The 19,389-nt window shown below is 40.2% G+C and overlaps 1 protein-coding gene across 1 annotated transcript in view; it reads left to right on the top strand.

Annotated features, from left to right (window-relative positions):
• The window catches only part of LOC122559046 (receptor-type tyrosine-protein phosphatase gamma-like), a 644,852-nt gene that overhangs the window by 392,409 nt on the left and 233,054 nt on the right, over nucleotides 1-19,389 (top strand). The window contains exon 7 of the mRNA XM_043708214.1: nucleotides 11,303-11,460. Coding sequence (XP_043564149.1) covers nucleotides 11,303-11,460 — 158 coding nt within the window. The remainder of the gene's footprint in view (nucleotides 1-11,302; nucleotides 11,461-19,389) is intronic.

A 19,389-nucleotide genomic window follows, 5' to 3' on the forward strand; every position in this document is an offset into this window, starting at 1 on the left:
GTTTTCAAGCACTTGGACCACTGCCCTCTGAAAATGATACTGACTGCCTGTCTTAGGGTCCTCACCTACTCCTCAACTTCAAGATAATTTCACTCTCTTCTCTAACTTCTCAGCATTGAATTGTATGTCACACAATATTCTTTTCACCACAAAATACCTCCAATGGCATGATTTTTTGACGAACTATTAAGAAACCTACTAAAGGTTTAAGTTGTTCTATGTTTTAGAGCTAACACATATAGGAGAAAGTGAGGACTGCAGATGCTGGAGATCAGAACTGAAAAATGTGTTGCTGGAAAAGCGCAGCCGGTCAGGCAGCATCCAAGGAGCAGGAGAATCGACGTTTCGGGCATAAGCCGTTCTTCAGGATTCCTGAAGAAGGGCTTATGCCCGAAACGTCGATTCTCCTGCTCCTTGGATGCTGCCTGACCTGCTGCGCTTTTCCAGCAACACATTTTTCAGCTAACACATATGCTAATTATGTGTTAATGATTCACAGTGATTTCTTGATATTGCGTTCATACATGCCTCCTAACTTTTAATAAAAACAGGAAGTGTTGGAAATACTTAGGAGATCTGTCAGCATTTAGTGGAGAGAGAGACAGAGTTTTGTTCCTTTAGGAGATAGTAGCAGTTGTGAAAATGCCTGGTTCAACTTGCCCACCTCAAGAGCAACTGCTCAGAAAGATGAAATGTTTATTGCAGTTCGGCTAGCCATCCTGGGAAAGAAGATGGAGGCAACTAAAGGGTACTGAGGTGGACTGATAAAATATCCCCAACTCAGTACCCCAACGCAATTTTTCCAAAACATACTGATAAAAATAAGACCCTCTAACCTTCATCCATCACATAGATTCACCTATCATATATGCCTTATGCCCACTTATGGTACACCATGCCCATGACCCACTTCCATGACCATTCATGACTCTGGTGCCAGGCTAGGTCCCCATCCCAATCCCCATGTCCAGCATCCTGAAAGCACAGAGTCAAACCTCACACCTCCATGGAGTCTCCCCAACTCCATAAAAATCCAGCCTTTCTAGCCTGGGACATTTGATCAGAGCTGAGTAAAGTTCAAATTGTCATCAGTTTTGAGCAAGTAAAAAAGTGGAGATCAGATGTGGAACATGCCGAACATTTCTAATTTATTCCAATTCTGTTGAATGATCACTAAACTTAAATGTTAACTCTATTTCTCCCTTCATAGGCACTGCTAGCACCACTTGGTAGAATTACCAATTTTCTGTTTTTAATTATTTTTGCAACATCCATAGTACTTTAATTTTCTATATGTTTTCATCACTTTGTACTGGTGAAGCATATTGTATGTTAATTTTATGCAAAAGTATTAGAGACAGTTCTGAACACAAGTAATGCTTCCATGGGTAAGCAAGAGTGCACATTGTAACTCCTGCATTGAATAATATTGTCTGAAACTGCCTCTGTTGGGCTTATTGTCATTTGGCATTTTCCCTCAATAAGAGGTTCCAGCTAAGCAAATCAGGCCGGTTTACTCTGACTGTGAGTCATAGCCCTTGGTGCCAGCGTGGCAGAAAAACAATATTGAAACAGTTTAGGATACTATTAACTCTGATACAGCTGAAATTATTTATGATTTTTGTATCTGAGACATAATATATAACACTGTGTCATTGTGATGCAATTTACATGTTCCCAAAACATTGTTATAACAGGCAAAGAGGGTACGTTGAAGGTTAACAGTCATAGCATAATGTTGAGAGTTTGTTAAAAATACACGTGTTTATACAGTTATCTCTCATTTATCATTCTTAATGGTCTAGATCTTCTAATAGGAAGATGACCATTGAAGCAGTATGGACTGAGATTGCATATTGAGACCATATGAAGTCCCAGTGCAGCTGACTCTGTGGGAATTGCCCTAGAAATTGAAACTTCCAGTTTCTGAAATCTCATGAAGAAGTCTTTAATTTTAAGACTTCAGAGAATTCATAATTACCCAGGAACGCTTAGAAGGATTAAAATCTGCATGAAATCCTTCCTAGCTGACTCTCCCCAGACACCAGACCCAACCTGACCCCTGAACTCCCCCCCCCACAGAACAATACTCAGAGTCCCAAACAATAATCCCCCTGCAAACCCCCAATTCCCTAATGTAACCCTGACCTTCGCCTCCCCCAATTCTCCCTCACTCAACTCAACCCTCCACTGATCCTCGCCATTTTTTGCCTGTCCTCAAACAATTCCCAATCCCCTGATTTATTCTAAGCCCTGACTCACTTGTCTGAGACCCTGTCTGACCACTGCTAGCCAGGTCAGGAACAGAAAACACCAGCCGTAATGCTTCAGGACTTCACCCCTGCCTCCTGCTCAGCAGGCCCACCTACCAACATGAGCACAGACCTAATCCAAGCACACAAACCCTTCCCATGACCTGAACACAGTAACGCTGACCCCAAATCCAAGCACAGCAGACTCTCTCTGGAGCAGCAATCCCTGGTTATTGGGCCCCGATATATTCTCCTGTCTCCAGACCTTGCTTTTATACTCTACCCTTTTCCAACTGGTATTCCATCCCCCACCTACCTGGTACCCTACCTCTCACACATGTGGCACCCTCTCTGACACCAACCTGACTGTACCCCCTCACTTACCTCACACGGATCTTATCTCAGAAACTGTCAAAGTAGCTTTAGGCCTCTTAACTGCAAAATACCGTATCTACTGCTGCAAGTGGGTGTTTGTTTTCAGTGCCAATCCTTTCTGCTGCTGTTTGCATGGGTTATTGGACTGGACTACACTGCTTTGACTAGGTAAGCGGGCAAGTCTTAGACTGGTCTGCATCAAAAATGGATTTGGATCCAGGTTGGAAGATTCAGGCCAATATGTTCCTAAAACTTCAATGTGGAAAGCAAGATCCCTTTCCTATAAGTACGTATATAATTGCTTACAATCCTGACCTGTAAATTTTCATTAAAAACCTATTTCTTGTCTTGAATCTAACTGACCTAAAAATCAATTTTCTATTTTCTGCTCTAGGCACTTATTCCCCTTTATTCTTAACTTCCTGTCTGTCACCTGCTTGTTGGCTACCTCATTTCTCCTTGACATCACATTCATCTTCTGACCCACTCATTTACTTCTGCTGCTCAATGTATTTACTGATTCCCTTCTCCCTCCCGTTACCACCTCTTGACCATCTCCCTCCCGCATGCTGACCCTCTCTCGCACTCACGACATTTCTTTCTGATCCCCTTTACTGCTTTCTTCTTGCCCTGCCACTCTCAAGTCCTTGTTGTGAAAAGGGACAGTGAGTGAGACAATGAGCAGTGGGAAGCAAGAAATTCAGAAGAGTAAAGCAAATGGGAGAGAGAGCAAGGGGGAGGGAAGAGGGAAGCAGGAGGGAACATGGGATCGGAAAAGGGAGTGGCAAGCAGATAAGAATGAGTGTGTCAGAAGAGGCAATATATGAAGTATCAGGTGTAGTTACAGTGTGTTTTTTGGTTAACATGCTATGTCTATCCGTGATGAAAATGGAGATCAAGGCTCACAGTACTATTTGGGTAAACTCCCTAATTTACAAACTGTGTGAAAATGCATGTTCAAATCTTCGTTAAATATGCGATAGCTAGATAGGACATTTCAAGTCCTCAGCACATCCCAAAGTGTTTCATAGAAAATCCATTACTTTCAATTACAGTCAATGTTGTTTCATGGGCAAAGGTGAGCATAGGTAAATCACACAAAAATGGGATACGTTACAAGTTATCTTATTTTTGGAGATCTTGATTGAGAAATGTGTTAGTTAGTAGAACATCCAAAAGCCATTTGAGTGATTTCTGCACTTTGAGCATTTGATACATTATTGCCTTACAACTGTACTTGTTGTATTCAATGAATGTCTTTTTGGTAATTTTAGACTGCTTGTGGAGCCATGTTCAATTATTTAATTTTATTTATTTCAGAGTCCTTTTTCCACAATTTATTCTTCACTGTTATGATAAATGAAAACTTTAAATAGTTGGATATTGATATCCCTAAATACAAAAAGTTTTGTATTTAATAAATAAATATAGATCCGTATAACATATGCACAAAAATGCATACTTTTGTCTATACAAGATATGCAAAGATTTTGTACATAGAAAAGAATACAGAAAATGCCACAAATTGATTTTGGCACAATGAAGTTCCAGACAGATGGAAAATTGTGCATCAAAATGTATTTGCAATTTCCCTTAGCTCCAACTGCCTGTACATACAGTTCAAAACCTTCTGTTTTGTGTATGTGACATTGTTACTGTTGGAGAAGAATGTTCAAGATAATAAGCACCAGATGTTATGTCTTTACAGATAACTTCTGCTGTGTTGGTCTCTAAGGATTGTTGAGATGCTCGAGTAGGTGCTTTATCATTAATTGGCATCATGTATTTTCTATGCACATTTGTTTTTGGTTGATGCCACTGGTAGTTTGTTCCATCATCTCTGCAGCTTTCATGTATCACTTTGATGATTCCCTAAGGGTTTGTCTCATTTGGATTAACCCTTCCCTTAAACACTCTTATAATTTGCTATTATTTCATGTCACTGAACTCCTACAATGACATGGTCAAAAAAAATGTCCATTGTGTTTACTTGGCAGAGTGGAATTAGAAAACTCCAGCGAGCAAAGAACTGACTCATGCTATTGTTTCTGATCAGTATTTAACGATTCCTGTTAGAGTGTACATACGTGTTTCTTGTGTTCACACACATGTACAGGATTTAGCTCAACTCTTGATGCGTCTAGAGAATGTATGGTCGGCTACAATAAAATAATTATATTTTCTAGATACCCCATGCATGCGCATTGTGATTAAATCATGCCACAAAAATGCAATGATGTCATTATCTGACTGGGAGCATGCGTGGTTCTGGTGACATTATGGCATTAAAACTTGATCGCATCACAACCTGAGGGTGAAAGTGTGGTTTTGCGACATTGTGACATTCAAATGGTTAGACACCACTTCTGGCAATTTAAATTCACGTATACAATAGATTCACTGGCACATTTAATGAACATGTGTGTTTGAGTCATGCTAGTCATGCATGTGCAAAAGAAGTCTTTAGGTTGTGTTAACAAATAGGACCTTTTTTAATCAACATTTTTGAACATATAATGATAAGCTTTCAAAGCAGGTGAACCCAGACCTTCTTGCCCAGAGTTATGGAATTACCACTTTGCCACAACACACTCCTAGTTATGACTCGATGCACTTACACTGTCAAGTGAGCGAAAATATTGTATGCTGTGCAAAAATGAAGTAGCAAACCTGTCCTTTCAGCATTAACAATCTGTGATGGAATTAGGACTGGGAGCTGAATTTCTCTGGGCTGGAGATGACAAACCTGGAGCAGGAGGGGAAATTAATTAGGCAATATGTTGATGGACTAGAACCCACCACCTTCCTGCCTTAGCTTGAATTACGTTTTGGGTGGGAGGGCTTATAGCCATCTTCCTGCCTACCTATCAGTTGAGGCTTTTAATGATTACATTAGGGCTTCATTGTGCCTGAAAATGTGTTGCTGGAAAAGCGCAGCAGGTCAGGCAGCATGAAAGGAGAAGGAGAATCGACATTTCGGGCATAAGCCCGAAACATCGATTCTCCTTCTCCTTTCATGCTGCCTGACCTGCTGCGCTTTTCCAGCAACACTTTTTAAGCTCTGATCTCCAGCATCTGCAGTCCTCACTTTTTCCTTCATCGTGCTTGGACTACTCATATTTCACCTGCAGGAGAGATGGAAATCAGTGTATATGATATATTAAACAATGTGCATAGACTGTCATTTAGCAGGGGATCCCTCAATCTGTGCATGTTAGAGGGACTGGACCCAAGACAGAGGAGTGGTCCTTGAAAGCCATTGGCTTGTCTATGCTTCCAAACTTGCTCTCCTAGTCCCCCAAACAAGAGCATCCCCAAACAATAATTGACTTTTCTGCGGTGGATTCACCATCCTAGGAGTTGGAGAGGCCATGTATGCTGCCGGGCTTTGGGGCTGCCAGCTTGTTTGGCAGCTCTTGGAGGCTGGGACTCCTTGTCGTGAGTATTAATTTGGGCAGAAAGCCCACTGTCAACTAGCTGCTGATTACTAGAAGTTCTGGCAAGCTTCCCACCTTCTCTTCCCCCACCAAACTCTCCCAATTTCAAACTTCATCTTAACAATGTCTAATTTCTCTCATCGCTTTAAATGCCTTTGAAGCTAATAACGATATCAAAAGTAATAATGTAATTATTATCAACTAATAAACTGCTATTGATGAAGTTGCAATCAGAACTCATGTAGAAGTGTAACGTTACATTTTACAGGAATTGCCACATTTACCTAATGGAATACCGGGTCATTGTATAAATAAAAGAAGCAATACAGTTACTACCTCAACAGATTAAAACAAGATAATAATTTTCTTGTTTTATTTTGGAGAAATAAGTTCTCTCTCTCATTTCAAGTCTTTATTTTACATTGCAAAACTGCTTTGTCAGTTGAAAGTACACTACACATTGATGAATGATTGATGATGGTGTTTACTCCATCAGCTAAAGTATGTATAATCAGTTGTGTGGACCAGCATGGAGATTAGCATGCAGTACTGTTGATTTTTTTTAGTATTGAAGACAGGTTACATAAATTTTTTACTCTTCCAGTCCACTATGGAATAGATTTTTAATTATTTTAGGGACTTATTGTTTCAATATCCCAGTCAATCCATATACATCCATTTTGACTATGGATTTCCATTTTCCATTCAGCTTTCCAGAAAATGGGAATTTAGTTTGAATTTGGACAAATTTTGTCGATGGCAAAGAATAGTTCTTTACCTGGATCAATACAGCATTGGACTTGGAACTTTTGTAGCACATCCTATTTCTTTTCTTCAGCACCTCCAAAGCTCTGACTGGAAATTAAGACTGAAATATACCTGTTACTTCCAATTAAACAAAATTGGGCTCCTTGTGGCAATTTGTAGCTGTAGCATGCACTGCTCTGCAGCAGGCAATCACTTCATATTAATAGAGAGAACAATATTCTTGGATTGCTTACTAGCCAGGGATTCTTTACGAGTCCACTTTCCCTTTCAAATAGATGGAGATAGCATGTGAGCAAGAAAAATAAAGATGATTGAAGTAATGAAGAAAATTCTATTTTACTTATACTCTGACTTTGCCTTTGTAACCAGTTACAACAAAAATCTGCAACAGGTTTCAACTTTTGGAGAGTCAACAGACCACACCTCATGCCTGGAGTGCAAAGCCTAGGCCTCGTATAAATTGGCAAGCTGGAAATCCTATACCTGTAAAAGGATGAGCACAACATTCCCAGCTCTTGAATGGCAATGATGAAAAATATGAAAAAATTGTGGTGAACGGGAAAATCTAATTCTCAATATCGAAAAATAGTATCCAATTTTTTTCCTTCAGGTTTCAAGAGCAAGTTCTGAATGTCACAAAAAAGTGGTGTCTACCTTATTTCCATGTATTTGCATCTAATTATTAGCTAATCATACCTTATTTCTATGCAGCACTTAATTTGGTCCTCAATCCTGAGAAACCGGCGGTGGTAATTCCTGACTTCAAGGTCAGAATGGTTACTTGGCGATGCAGCTTGCCACTTATTTCTCCAGGACTCTGTTTTAATTTTACCATGCCCTTGAACAAGCCGTAGACCAAATCCTTTTCCAGAGTTAGCATTGGCAAGCCACCTGCCTCATCGTATTATCATGGCTGATCTCAGACCAACTCAAAGTCCACTTCAGCCCTCAGTACTTCACTTTGGAGCTCGGAGACATCTTTGACTTATATACTTCTGCCCAATTGCATTGTATACTGGGACACATAGCCATCTCATCTTATGGCTGTTGTCTGAATTTCCCAGTGCTCACTTATTTATTTGGAGACTGCCAACCTCTAAGGATTGCAAAACATTTTAGATGGCAGGAAGGGTTAGTAGTTTTGGAGAATGATGTAGGTGAGAGCCTTTAAGTGACGAGGTGTTATTTAGTAGTGAGGTTGGTGGCCCATGATTATTAATAAGGTTTGAGTGCAGTTGCAGAGTCAGAATGAGTGTGAGGTAGCAAAGAGAAGATGATGGAACTTAAACGTTATGGAGTGCAGAAGATCATTCATCTCTTTCCTGTACTGCCCCAGCTGGTGTAAGTGCCCAGGCTGGTTATGTTGGTGTCTTGAACTCTTCTGATAGCCCATCAAAGAAGGATGGCCATCCTCTCAGCCACCCCACCTCAAGGTCTCTCTCTGGAAGCAAGACACCAATTTCCCTTTCTGAGACATTTCTGTTTCCTAACATATCAAAATACAAAGTAGCTCCTGGCTTGCAGCATCTGAAATGCTGTGTTGCTGGGCTTAAGATATGGCTGGCACCAGGGGATTACAAACCTGAATTCCTGAACTTACAGCTAAATTTGATTTAAAGATTGGCTAAGTGTCAATTTTGTGAGTTTCAAAGAGGGTCTCCTTCCATGAGCTGTAGCGACTTCTGTCACACTGACTTCCCAAACTCGAATTATTACTGATTTACCACACCCCATAGTGCCCTGCTTGTCATATTCTCCCAATTGTCATAGGCGAAAGTACTGGCAACTGCCTTGACCTCCTGGAATTTCTGGCACTGATGCCATCTTTACGTTCTGGCAGCTGGCCTGAACTGTCCAGCATCAGACATGTTAAGCAGAGCATATTTGACACCTGCATTGCTGACAGAGATTTGGAGATCCTGCTGAATAGAAGACAGGGTGCATGCTGGTGGTGCGTGGCTTGAGATGTTGGTGACTCATGGAAGTCTGAAGGAAGAAGTGGCAAGTTTGAGTTGCCAGGTTACCATGCAAACTGTCATGAAAAGAACTATCGCTGTCTAGTTTCTGTCTGGTGAGTGAGTGGATGGGAAACTATATCAGTGAGCCACTATGATTGAATAAAGAGAAAAATTGGCCTTTTGTTGCTCACTGGTGCAAGTCTCATCTTACTGTTCAACACTTGGTTGGAAAATTGAACTTTCTGCCCTTGACAGCAGTTAGCTCTTTGCTGGACATCTTTTTCAAATGATACAGGGATTCAGTAACTGTCATCATGGACTCATAACTTTACTAATCTCATTTGATTTGGTAAAGTTAAATTGTACCCTTTTTAAATCATTGACTTAAATGGCATTTTAACTTTTAAGAGGAAATGGCCACAAAACAAATAAATTGCTGTGTCAATTTGAGCTTACCAACATTTAATGTTCTGTGTCGACTGTCAGTTCAGATTAAATCTGTAAGCTATAATTGTTTAGGTTTCATGTTGTCAAGGTAAGGAAGATTTGGCATTTTTTACACCCTTCCTACCCAATTTTTCATTTGTATTAAAGATCGACTTTTAATAAAACTGAAAATTGCTGCTCAGTTTGAGATATTCATGCCAGTTTTACCTGAAGTGAAGACTGTCAACTTTGTGATTGCTTCCTCATCTTTTTGTTTTCATATGCATGTCTTTAGTCAATCTAGGACTTTGAAGCCTTTTTGTCATGCAGCAGGAAACACTGTGATTTCGGCTAAGGGTACTCGTCCAGTGGGTGAAAGATTCTTTGAAAATACAAAAATCCTTTTCTATACAGATGTTTGAGAAACAGTCCAGTTGAGATTGAAGAATGCTCCGCTGAGGATGGAGCTTGTTGATTTATTTACAGGGAACCCTTAATATCAGAGAAATGAGTGGGATCAGAAAGATTAATATAGTTCAAAAATCAATTTAAACACATGGATTACATTTTAAATGAAATGTGCTAGCCTCACTTCAAACAAATGAAATTTGAGATGTATTACTTTAAACTTGAGGGTGTTTTCTCACTATGTTTAATCCTCACTCATTTAAGTTTTGAACATGGAATAAAGGAAAATTGGGGTTGAGCCAAACATTTGATGTACAATGTAAAAATGTGTTTGATATTCTTATGAATTAGGAGAAGCAGTAAGCCATTCAGTTCCTTAAGTCTGCTCTGCAACTCAACAAATCTGCATTCCCACTTACCCTGGATAACCTTTCACTCCTTTGTGGAACAAGAATCATCTACATTTGCCTTCAAAAATATCCAAGAATACCATTTCTACCACCTTTTCAGGAAGAGCGTTCCAAGGACTAACTACTATCTAAACAAGTCTCACCACATCATTTTCAAATGCACAACAGCTGATGTTTAACATTGCCCCTAGTTCCAAGTTCTTGCTTGAGAGGAAACATCCTCTCCTGTCAAGAGCCTTCCCAATCTTGTATGTTTCAATTAAGTCATTTCTTAATCTTCTAATCTCCAGCAGATAGAAGACGAGTCTGTTCAACCTTTCCTCAAAAGACAACACCTCTCCCCCGCACCAAACCCCTCCTTTGCCTTGCTCACCTCATGCTATCTCGGTAACTTCCTCCAGCCCATCAATCCTCTGGGATTATTGCATTCCTCTAAATCTGGCCTCTTGTTCAGCTCTCATTTCTTTAACACCATCATTGTTGACAATACCCTCAACTAACTCGGCGCAAATTTTGAACTTGTCACTCCCCAATACTTTTCACCCCTCTACTTTGCTCACCTTTCCTAATGTCTCCTCCATTGACCTGGAGCAAGTTTTGTTTGATTGGATCTTTGTAAAGGACCCCACAAATGTTAAAACATTTTACATGATAACAAGTTGTTATTGGTGGTCACTTTATTCCAAAAGGCTTTGTTGCACCTCAGTACATTGCCCTAAATCAAGATACTAACTTGCACTGGCCGACAGGCATGATGTTACCTGTAGGCCAGTTCTCATACAGTTGCAGAGCTAATCATGTGAGGGTTGATTTATATTACTTTCCAGAGATAAATAAATCAAAGTTTACAGATCTCAGTGATCACAGATCCAGGAAATTCTGCCTTCAGGGTAGTCTGTGTTGTATGACCTGCCAATTTGAAATCGGAAAACATTAGAAATTGAATGATGGTTGTTTACAAACCATAAAATAAGCCCTCGCTGTAAAATGTTATTGACAGAAGTAGTGTAATAACATATTTATCAAATCACTCACCCCTACTTTCATCCTTCAGATTCTGGCTTTGAATTTAAACAGATGTAATGAAGTAACATTGCACCAATGCTTTCCTCAAGATAAAGGGGTGACAATATAAACATAATTTTCAAAAGTAAGGTATAAGTTTGTGCTGTAATTATTTCCACATTTGCTTTTCATTTGTTGCAATAAAACAAGTTATGATGCTTTCTTCATGAATATTGACTCTTCATTAATATTCACTCTTACAGAGAAAGAAACATTTCTGGATCCATTTGTATTGGGGAATTTACTTCCTGCCTCACTTGGAAGCTATTACAAATACTCTGGCTCCCTAACAACACCACCATGCAGTGAAACTCTAGAATGGATAGTCTTCAGCAGACCTATCTCCATCTCCCTTGAGCAGGTATGTATTTAGTGTTAACATGGGAAATAGAGTCATAGTGCCTGTATTGAACTGTGTTGGATTTTTGACCTTGTCCAACATGGAAATATATAAACCTTCCTTTATCTTCAGCTACAGATTTCTCAAGTATCATTCATTTTAAAGAAAGAAGGTGTTGCTTTTACAAAAAGACCATTGACTCTTTTGGAACAGATCTCAATCTCAATCTCAATAGCTGTTGTCATGCAAACAGATGTGTGATTGAACAAATTTAAAGTGATAAAAAGGCTGGTGCATGTTGGCACTTTTATGCTTAGCACTTCAGCTTATCTGCAATATAGTTTTGTCCTTGAGAAGGTCAGCCATCTGATTGCGTCATATTTTCTCATACAATAAACCAAATTGCTTTCATAGATATATATCTGGTCCATCATTTGCCAGATACTGTTATGTACAATTGTTATACAATGATTGTGGACTTTTAAAATTTAGCAAAGATCTTTAACAAAGCATTTGATATTGAAATATATTGACAAGGTGACAGCAGACAGTATTCTTCAACAAAAGATATATTTATTATCTTGATTGTTTTTATTTCCATTGCTATGTAGCATAGTTCTTCTGTAACAATATGTTCCTAATCCTAATAGCCTTCACAAAATGATTCTCATTTCATCTAGGTGCCTAGAATATGAAGAAAGGCTGATTTTATATTAACTAATTAGCGCTGTCATGTTGAGTCATGCAGATATTTTCAAAGTGAGATTTAGCAATCAGTGCTGTCACAATGACAAATTATTATTGATGAGTAAAAAGAAGTATCTATAAAATCTCTTCTTAAAAGTTAACTTTTTTAATATCATTACCATTAGGACAAAGTTGCTATAAAACCAGAGGGTAATAGGGCTGCTCTCCAATTATAGAGACAACTGGTGGTAAATTTAATTTGAGAGTCATCATACCTCAGTTAAGGGGCAAGGTTGAGAATCAGAGCCTTCATGGTGACTTTAACCAGTGCAGGCATTGAACCTGTGCTGGTGGTATTCCCCTGCATTGCAAACCAACCCCCTAATTAAGTAATTAAGGCCTGAATTATTTTTATTTGGGCTAACTCGGAGTTGTATCAAGTTTTTTTGGACGGTTGCTAGCAGCAAAAACAAGTGGGTTTTCTCATCATATCTTACTAAACTTCCCTTACTAATTACAGATAGTATCGCTATGGCATCTCTCATGTCCAACTTCCAGGACAACTTGCTACTCAGTCGATATCCCGGAATTCATCAGCATCCCTTGCACCATCCCATCTTTACAAGCTTATTACGCAACTGGGCAGCACTGGCTGTCTAAAGCTGCCCTACACAGGTGCTAGTATTTGCCCTGGAAATGAAAGACAGGGTAAAATTGCCACAGTGCTTTCCAGGCAAGGTCCTGTAGGTCCTGATCAAAGGGGTGATTCAACACAGGCAGGGCTTCCTCTTCTCCCTGGAACGGCAATGGAGGCCCCAACACCAGACCTTGCCAGCCATTATCCATGGTTTTCACTCGGTTAAAGCAGTCTCAGCCATCTGAAAGAATGCCCAACACTGCAGGAAAAAAGGCAATTCCACATTTGGAGTATGGTGCATAGTTTTGGGCCCCATATCTCAGGAAGGATATACTGACCGTAGAGTGTGTTCAAAGGAGGTACACAAGAATGGTCCCAGGAATGAAAAGCTTAACATGAGAAACGTTTGAGGATTTTGGGTTTATACTCAATGGATTTAGAAGGATGAGGGATGGTCTAATTGACTTGATTGGCTGAATAGCCTAATTTCTGCTCCTATGTCTTATGGCCTTCTGGTCTAACCTGCTTCCTTTTGCCAGCATTAGTGCCAGTCTCTTCTTTCTGATAGCTCACATGTACTCTATATCTGCTATTGTATCCACCTCCTACATGGCTCATGCCGTGTTACTCTCATTATTGTCTGCAACATTTTACCAACCTGCCCTCACCCACTCCCTGACATTACTAATGCTGCATGCACTCTGTGCTGTTTGCTCATCCATTCAGGATACCTCCACATCTGGACCAACAGTAACAGCTGTGCCACCTACTTTTGTCTTCCGTTATTCCTGCATCATTATTACAATGAAGAAAACAGCCCAAAGTAACGCACAAAGAGGTTTCTGCCCAATATTCAGCTCCTTACTCCTTATGAGGAGGATCCTGACTCTGACCGCACCAGGCAAGATATAAACTGATATCAGAGGTTGCTCTTGAGCAAAGGCTTGCTGATAACTATGACAGGCTTCCTGGTTTTGTGTCTATGATAAACGTAACAGCAAGACATCAGCAATATGAGCATGGTGTCTCTGGCTGAGGGAGCAAAACATAAAATCCAAGGCCAGGCAATGCATGTGCAGGGATGGGTCAGGTCAGCTTGAGTGAGAACCATGATAACAACAAAGATATTAGAGATACAGTCTGGTCCAGTTTATGAGATGGGAGCATGCCCCTGAGTGCACAGTGTCCCTGCAGCAACACTAGAATGATAGCGGCCAGTGCAGTACTGAAGTGCAGAAACCTCCTGTAAATGGATTGGAAAGTGCCACGAATGTTCTCAGAGGCTAGCACTTGTTGATGTGAGTGTCAGTGGACCTGGAATCTATGTGGCCAGTGCCCATGGAACATCACCTGAGGTTTTGGCACTAGGTTTCCAAGACTGAAGTTGTTTGGAACATGTGATAAGCTGAATCCATCAGGAGCTCGTTCTGGATTCCTTAATTACCCAGTTTAGTAAGATGGGTAGAGGAATACTAATAACATACATTGTGGTGTTAAAAAGGTTCTTACCAAGCCTTGACAACTAACAATTGACATCTTGCCACTACCTAGTAAGAATTTTGCCACAACATTTCTAAAAGCATAGAAGTTACACCGAAGTGTTCCCAGTTTTGAAATGGGTCTTGCCACATTGCTGCCCACTTCTGCCATATATTGCATCATAGCTCACCCTATAAGACTCCACTCTTAAGTTCTAAAGATATGTTTATTTGTCTAATTTCTTTATTAATGGATTTAAAATTGATTATATTTGTTACTTTTAACAGTGATATTGGTCATTATAAATCTCAAGGAAAATTTTTGATCGAAAAGTAGCCCAATTAACATGTCATGACCGTGCCAGAAATCTACCCAGCTTAAAGCAGGCCATTTGGCACATCGAGTCCACACCGACCCTCTGAACAGCATGCCACCAAGACCCATCCCCATCCCTGCATTTCCTATGACTAATCCACCTAGCCTGCACATTTTTGGACTGTGGGAGGAAACCTTTGCAGACACTGGGCGAATGTACAAACTCCCCATAGACAGTCGCCTAAGGATGGAATGAGTCCCTGATGCTGCGAGGCAGCAATGCTAACCACTGAGCCACCGTGCAGCCTCAAGTAATGTTTGTTCAACAAGTCATTCAAGACATGAAAACCCTCTCACTCTTCAGTCCCAGCAGGCTTCTGCAGCAGTATATGATTTCTAGAAAATTTTGTTTTTAAAACAAATTACCCATGTCCCCAGTGTTATGGACCAGACTAAACTCCCTGAAAATATAATAAAAAGATAATCTGGACCCTAGTTTCTTCTTATTTTAAAGGTAATTGTAAAGGGTTGTGTTCTGGATGTAACTTGATTGGTCAAAATACCAGGCTCGAAACAAAACATACTTTATTCGTACACTCTCATTAAATTACAGACAAAATAGAAATAAAAGAAAGAATTGGCTTAATTGTAACTCTGTAAAAATGCTTAACAAAATAATAGATATATGTATTAACTACTTCTAATTAATTCATTCAATATAGTAACATCCCATAAATAATCCCTGGCAAAGGCAAATTCAGTAAAATAGATTGTTTCACATATAATTGTAGCAACAGGAAGAGATCCTCAGGTTTTAGCTGCAACAGAGAGAGGGACAACAATTTCCATATCCAGCTTCAAGACCCCAGAAACTGCTACTAAAAGCTAAAACTAAAAAAAAATTGGTTCTGTGAAAGTTTGGCCCCACCCATCAGGCTACTTCTATTGTTCCAATATTAAAAAAAGAGTGCACAAGCTGTTTACTTTGTTAGCTTGAGCAGACTGTTGGTTTTCCTTTGTCTCAACCTTTCTTCATTGAAAGAGTGACAAAATATACCTCTTAAAGCTAAAATATTGTCACATCAGTGACCTTCCAAAGACTTCTTCCAAAGAAACCATACCAGGCATTTCCACAAATCTGGAAATAACTCAACTTTCCACAAATCTTCAAGACTTGAAGTCCTTGGAAAAGAATCAGTTATGAAATGTCTCTAATATCTCCACATTTGGAAAAATGAAATGTCATTATTAAATGTGTTTCATTGTAAAGTGTGAACAGTAAAGAAATATTAATATAATTAAGATACGTTCATACTCACATTCATATGCTCACTATTCACTTATTCTTTACATGTAACATACATAGTGACGCCTGGCACTTCTTATGAGCATTTAGGTAATTTTGGCAAAGATGCATTCTCGATATAGCATCAGCGGTTTCATGATTCATCCCCACGAATGTGAATAATCTCTAAGAAATTAGCAATTTCCATCAAAAAAAGTCTGGCAATTTGGTATTTGAAATTTTCTCTGAAGGCTAAGGAATTATGACTTGTTTATCATATTGTTTCTCTATAGCTGTGATGCTCATACAATTAAAAATAAGACCATAAGTCACAGGAGTGAAAGTAAGGCCATTCGGCCCATCAAGTCCACTCTGCCATTTAATCCTGACTGATGAGTGTTTAAATTCCACTTACCTGCACTCTCCCCATAGCTCTTAATTCCTTGCGAGATCAAGAATTTATCAATCTCTACCTTGAAGACACTCAACGTTCTGGTGTCCACTATGCTCCGTGGCAATGAATTTCACAGGCCTTCCACTCTCTGGCTGAAGAAATGTCTCCTCATTTCCATTCTAAATTGACCCCTAATAATTTTAAGGCTGTGCCCATGGGTCCTAGTCTCCCTGCCTAACAGAAACAACTGCCTAGCATTCACTCTTTCTTAGCCATGCATTATCTTGTAAGTTTCTATTAGATTTCCCCCCAACTTTCTAAACTCTACTGAATATAATCTCAAGATCCTCAGCCTTTCATCATATATTAGGCCTACCTTCCAGGGATCATCCGTGTGAATCTCTGCTGGACACGCTCCAGTGCCAGTATGTCCTTCCTGAGGTGTGAGGCCCAAAACTGGACAGAGTATTCTAAATGGGACCTAACCAGAGATTTATAAAGTCTTAGAAGCTGCTTTTATATACCATCCCTCTTGAGATAAATGACAACATTACATTTGCTTTCATAATCACAGACTCAACCTGCAAATTAACCTTTAGAGAATCCTGGAATAGCACTCCCAGATCTCTTTGTACTTTGGCTTTATGAATTTTCTCACCGTTTAAAAAATAGTCCATGCCTGTATTCTTTCCAAAGTGCAAGACCTTGCACTTGCTCATGTTGAATTTCATCAGCCATTTCCTGGACCACTCTCCTAAACTGTCTAAATCTTTCTGCAGCCTCTCCACCTCCACAGTACTATCTGCCTGTCCGCCTAACTTTGTATCATCAGTGAACTTCGCCAGAATGCCCCCAGTCCCTTCATTCAGATCATTAATATATAAAGTGAACAGCTGCGGCCCCAACACTGATCCCTGCGGGACCCCACTTGTCACTGCCATGCTGAAAAAGAACCTTTATCACAGCTCTCTGCCTTCTGCCAGACAGCCAATCCCCAATCCATGCCAGTAGCTCACCTCAAAACACCATGGGCCCTCACCTTACTCAGCAACCTCCCATGAAGCACCTTATCAAAGGCCTTTTGGAAGTCTAGATAGATAACATCCCACTGGGTTTCCCTGGTTTAATCTACTTGTTACCTGGTCAAAGAATTCTAACAGATTTGTCAGGCATGACCTCCCCTTACTAAATCCATGCTGATGTGTTCTAATCCGACCCTGCACTTCCAAGAATTTGGAAATCTCATCCCCAGGAGATTTATCAATTTTTAGACCTCTTAGCTTTTCTAGCACTTTCTCTTCTGTTATGACTAAAACCTTAACTCTGCCCCCTGACTCTCCTTAATTGGGATATTACTCATGTCTTCCACTGTGAAGACTGATACAAAGTTGTTATTAAGTTCTTCAGCTATATCCTTATCTCCCAGCACGAGCCTTCCTGCATCAATTTGGAGCGGCTTGATTTCTACTTTTGCCTCTCGTTTGTTTCTTATGTGTTGAAAGAAACTTTTACTATCATTTCTAATATTATGGCTACCTTACCTTCATATTTGATCCTCTCCCTCCTTATTTCTCTCTTTATTATACCCTGTTTGTTTTTGTAGTCTTCGCAATCTTCTGATTTCCCAGTGTTCTTAGCCACTTTATAGGCACTCTCTTTTTTTATGATACATTTCCTGACTTCCTGTCAGTCATGGCTGTCTAACCCCTCCCGGGATAATCTTTCTTTTCTTTAGGATGAACCTCTGTACTGTGTCCTCAATTGCACCCAGAAACTCCTGCCATTGTTGCTCTACTGTCTTCCCCATTGGGGTCTGCTTCCAATCGATTTTCGTCAGTTCCTCTCTCATGCCCTTGTAATTACCTTTATTTAACTGTGACACCATTACATCCGATTTTGGCTTCTCTCTTTCAAACTGCAGAGTGAACTCTGCCATATTATGATCGCTGCCTCCTAAGTGTTCTCTTACTTCAAGATCTTTTATAAAGTCTGGCTCATTACATAGCACTAAGTCCAGAATAGCCTGCTCCCTTGTGGGCTCCATTTCGAGCTGTTCCAAAAAGCCATCCTGTAAGCATTCCATGAATTCCCTTTCTTTGGATCCACCGGCAACATTATTCATCCAGTCCTCCTGCATGTTGAAGTCCCCCATGATCACCGTGACCTTGCCTTTCTTACATGCTTTATCTATTTCCTGGTACATCTTGCGTCCCTGGTCCTGACCACTGCTGGGAGGTCTGTACATAACTCACATTATGGTTTTTTTTTGCCTTTGTGGTTCCTCAACTCCACCCACACAGGCTCCTCATCATCTGACCCTACGTCACTCAGTGCCATTGATATAATCTCATTCTTAACTAACAAGGCAACCCTGCCCCATCTGCCCATCTCCCTGTCTTTTCCTTGAATGTTTAACTGCCAGTCCTGAACCCCCTGCAACCATGTCTCTGTGATGCCTACCACATCATAATCATTCACGACGATTTGTGCCGTTAATTCATCTACTTTGTTACGAATACTACGAGCATTTAGATAAAGTGCCTTAATGCTAATTTTCTTATCCTCAAGATTTCCAGCATCTCTTGTAATATGTCCTAAGTTATCATTCCTTTTTGTTTCATTCCTAGCCTGCCTTTAACCCTGCACACATGCTAACCTGCTGCTTATCTTTCTACTTGACTCCATACTCCCTGTTGCTTTCCCTTTCCCTTGCCCCCGATTCACACGTTTAAAGTCCTAGTGACCACCCTATTTATCCTTTTCACCAGAATACTGGTTCCAGATAGGTTCAGGTGGAAAAGCGTCCCATCGGTACAGATCCCTCCGGTTCCAAAACTGATGCCAATGTCCCATGAAATTGAATCCCTCTTTCCAACACCAATCTCTGAGCCATTTGTTTACTTCTCTAATTTTCTTATCCCAATGCCAATTAGCATGTGACTCAGGCAGTAATCCAGAGATTATGACCCTTGAGTACCTATTCTTCAATTTCTTCGTAGTGCTTGATAATCCCCAAACAGGTCCTCCTTCCTAGCCTTGCCTATGTTGTTAGTGCCAATGTGGATTCTCCCCCTCCCACTCCAATATCCATTCAAGCTGGTCGGATATGTCTTGCACCTTGGCACTGGCAGGCAACATACCATGCGGGACTCC

This window comes from Chiloscyllium plagiosum, chromosome 18, assembly GCF_004010195.1.
Source record: "Chiloscyllium plagiosum isolate BGI_BamShark_2017 chromosome 18, ASM401019v2, whole genome shotgun sequence".
NCBI lineage: Eukaryota > Metazoa > Chordata > Chondrichthyes > Orectolobiformes > Hemiscylliidae > Chiloscyllium > Chiloscyllium plagiosum.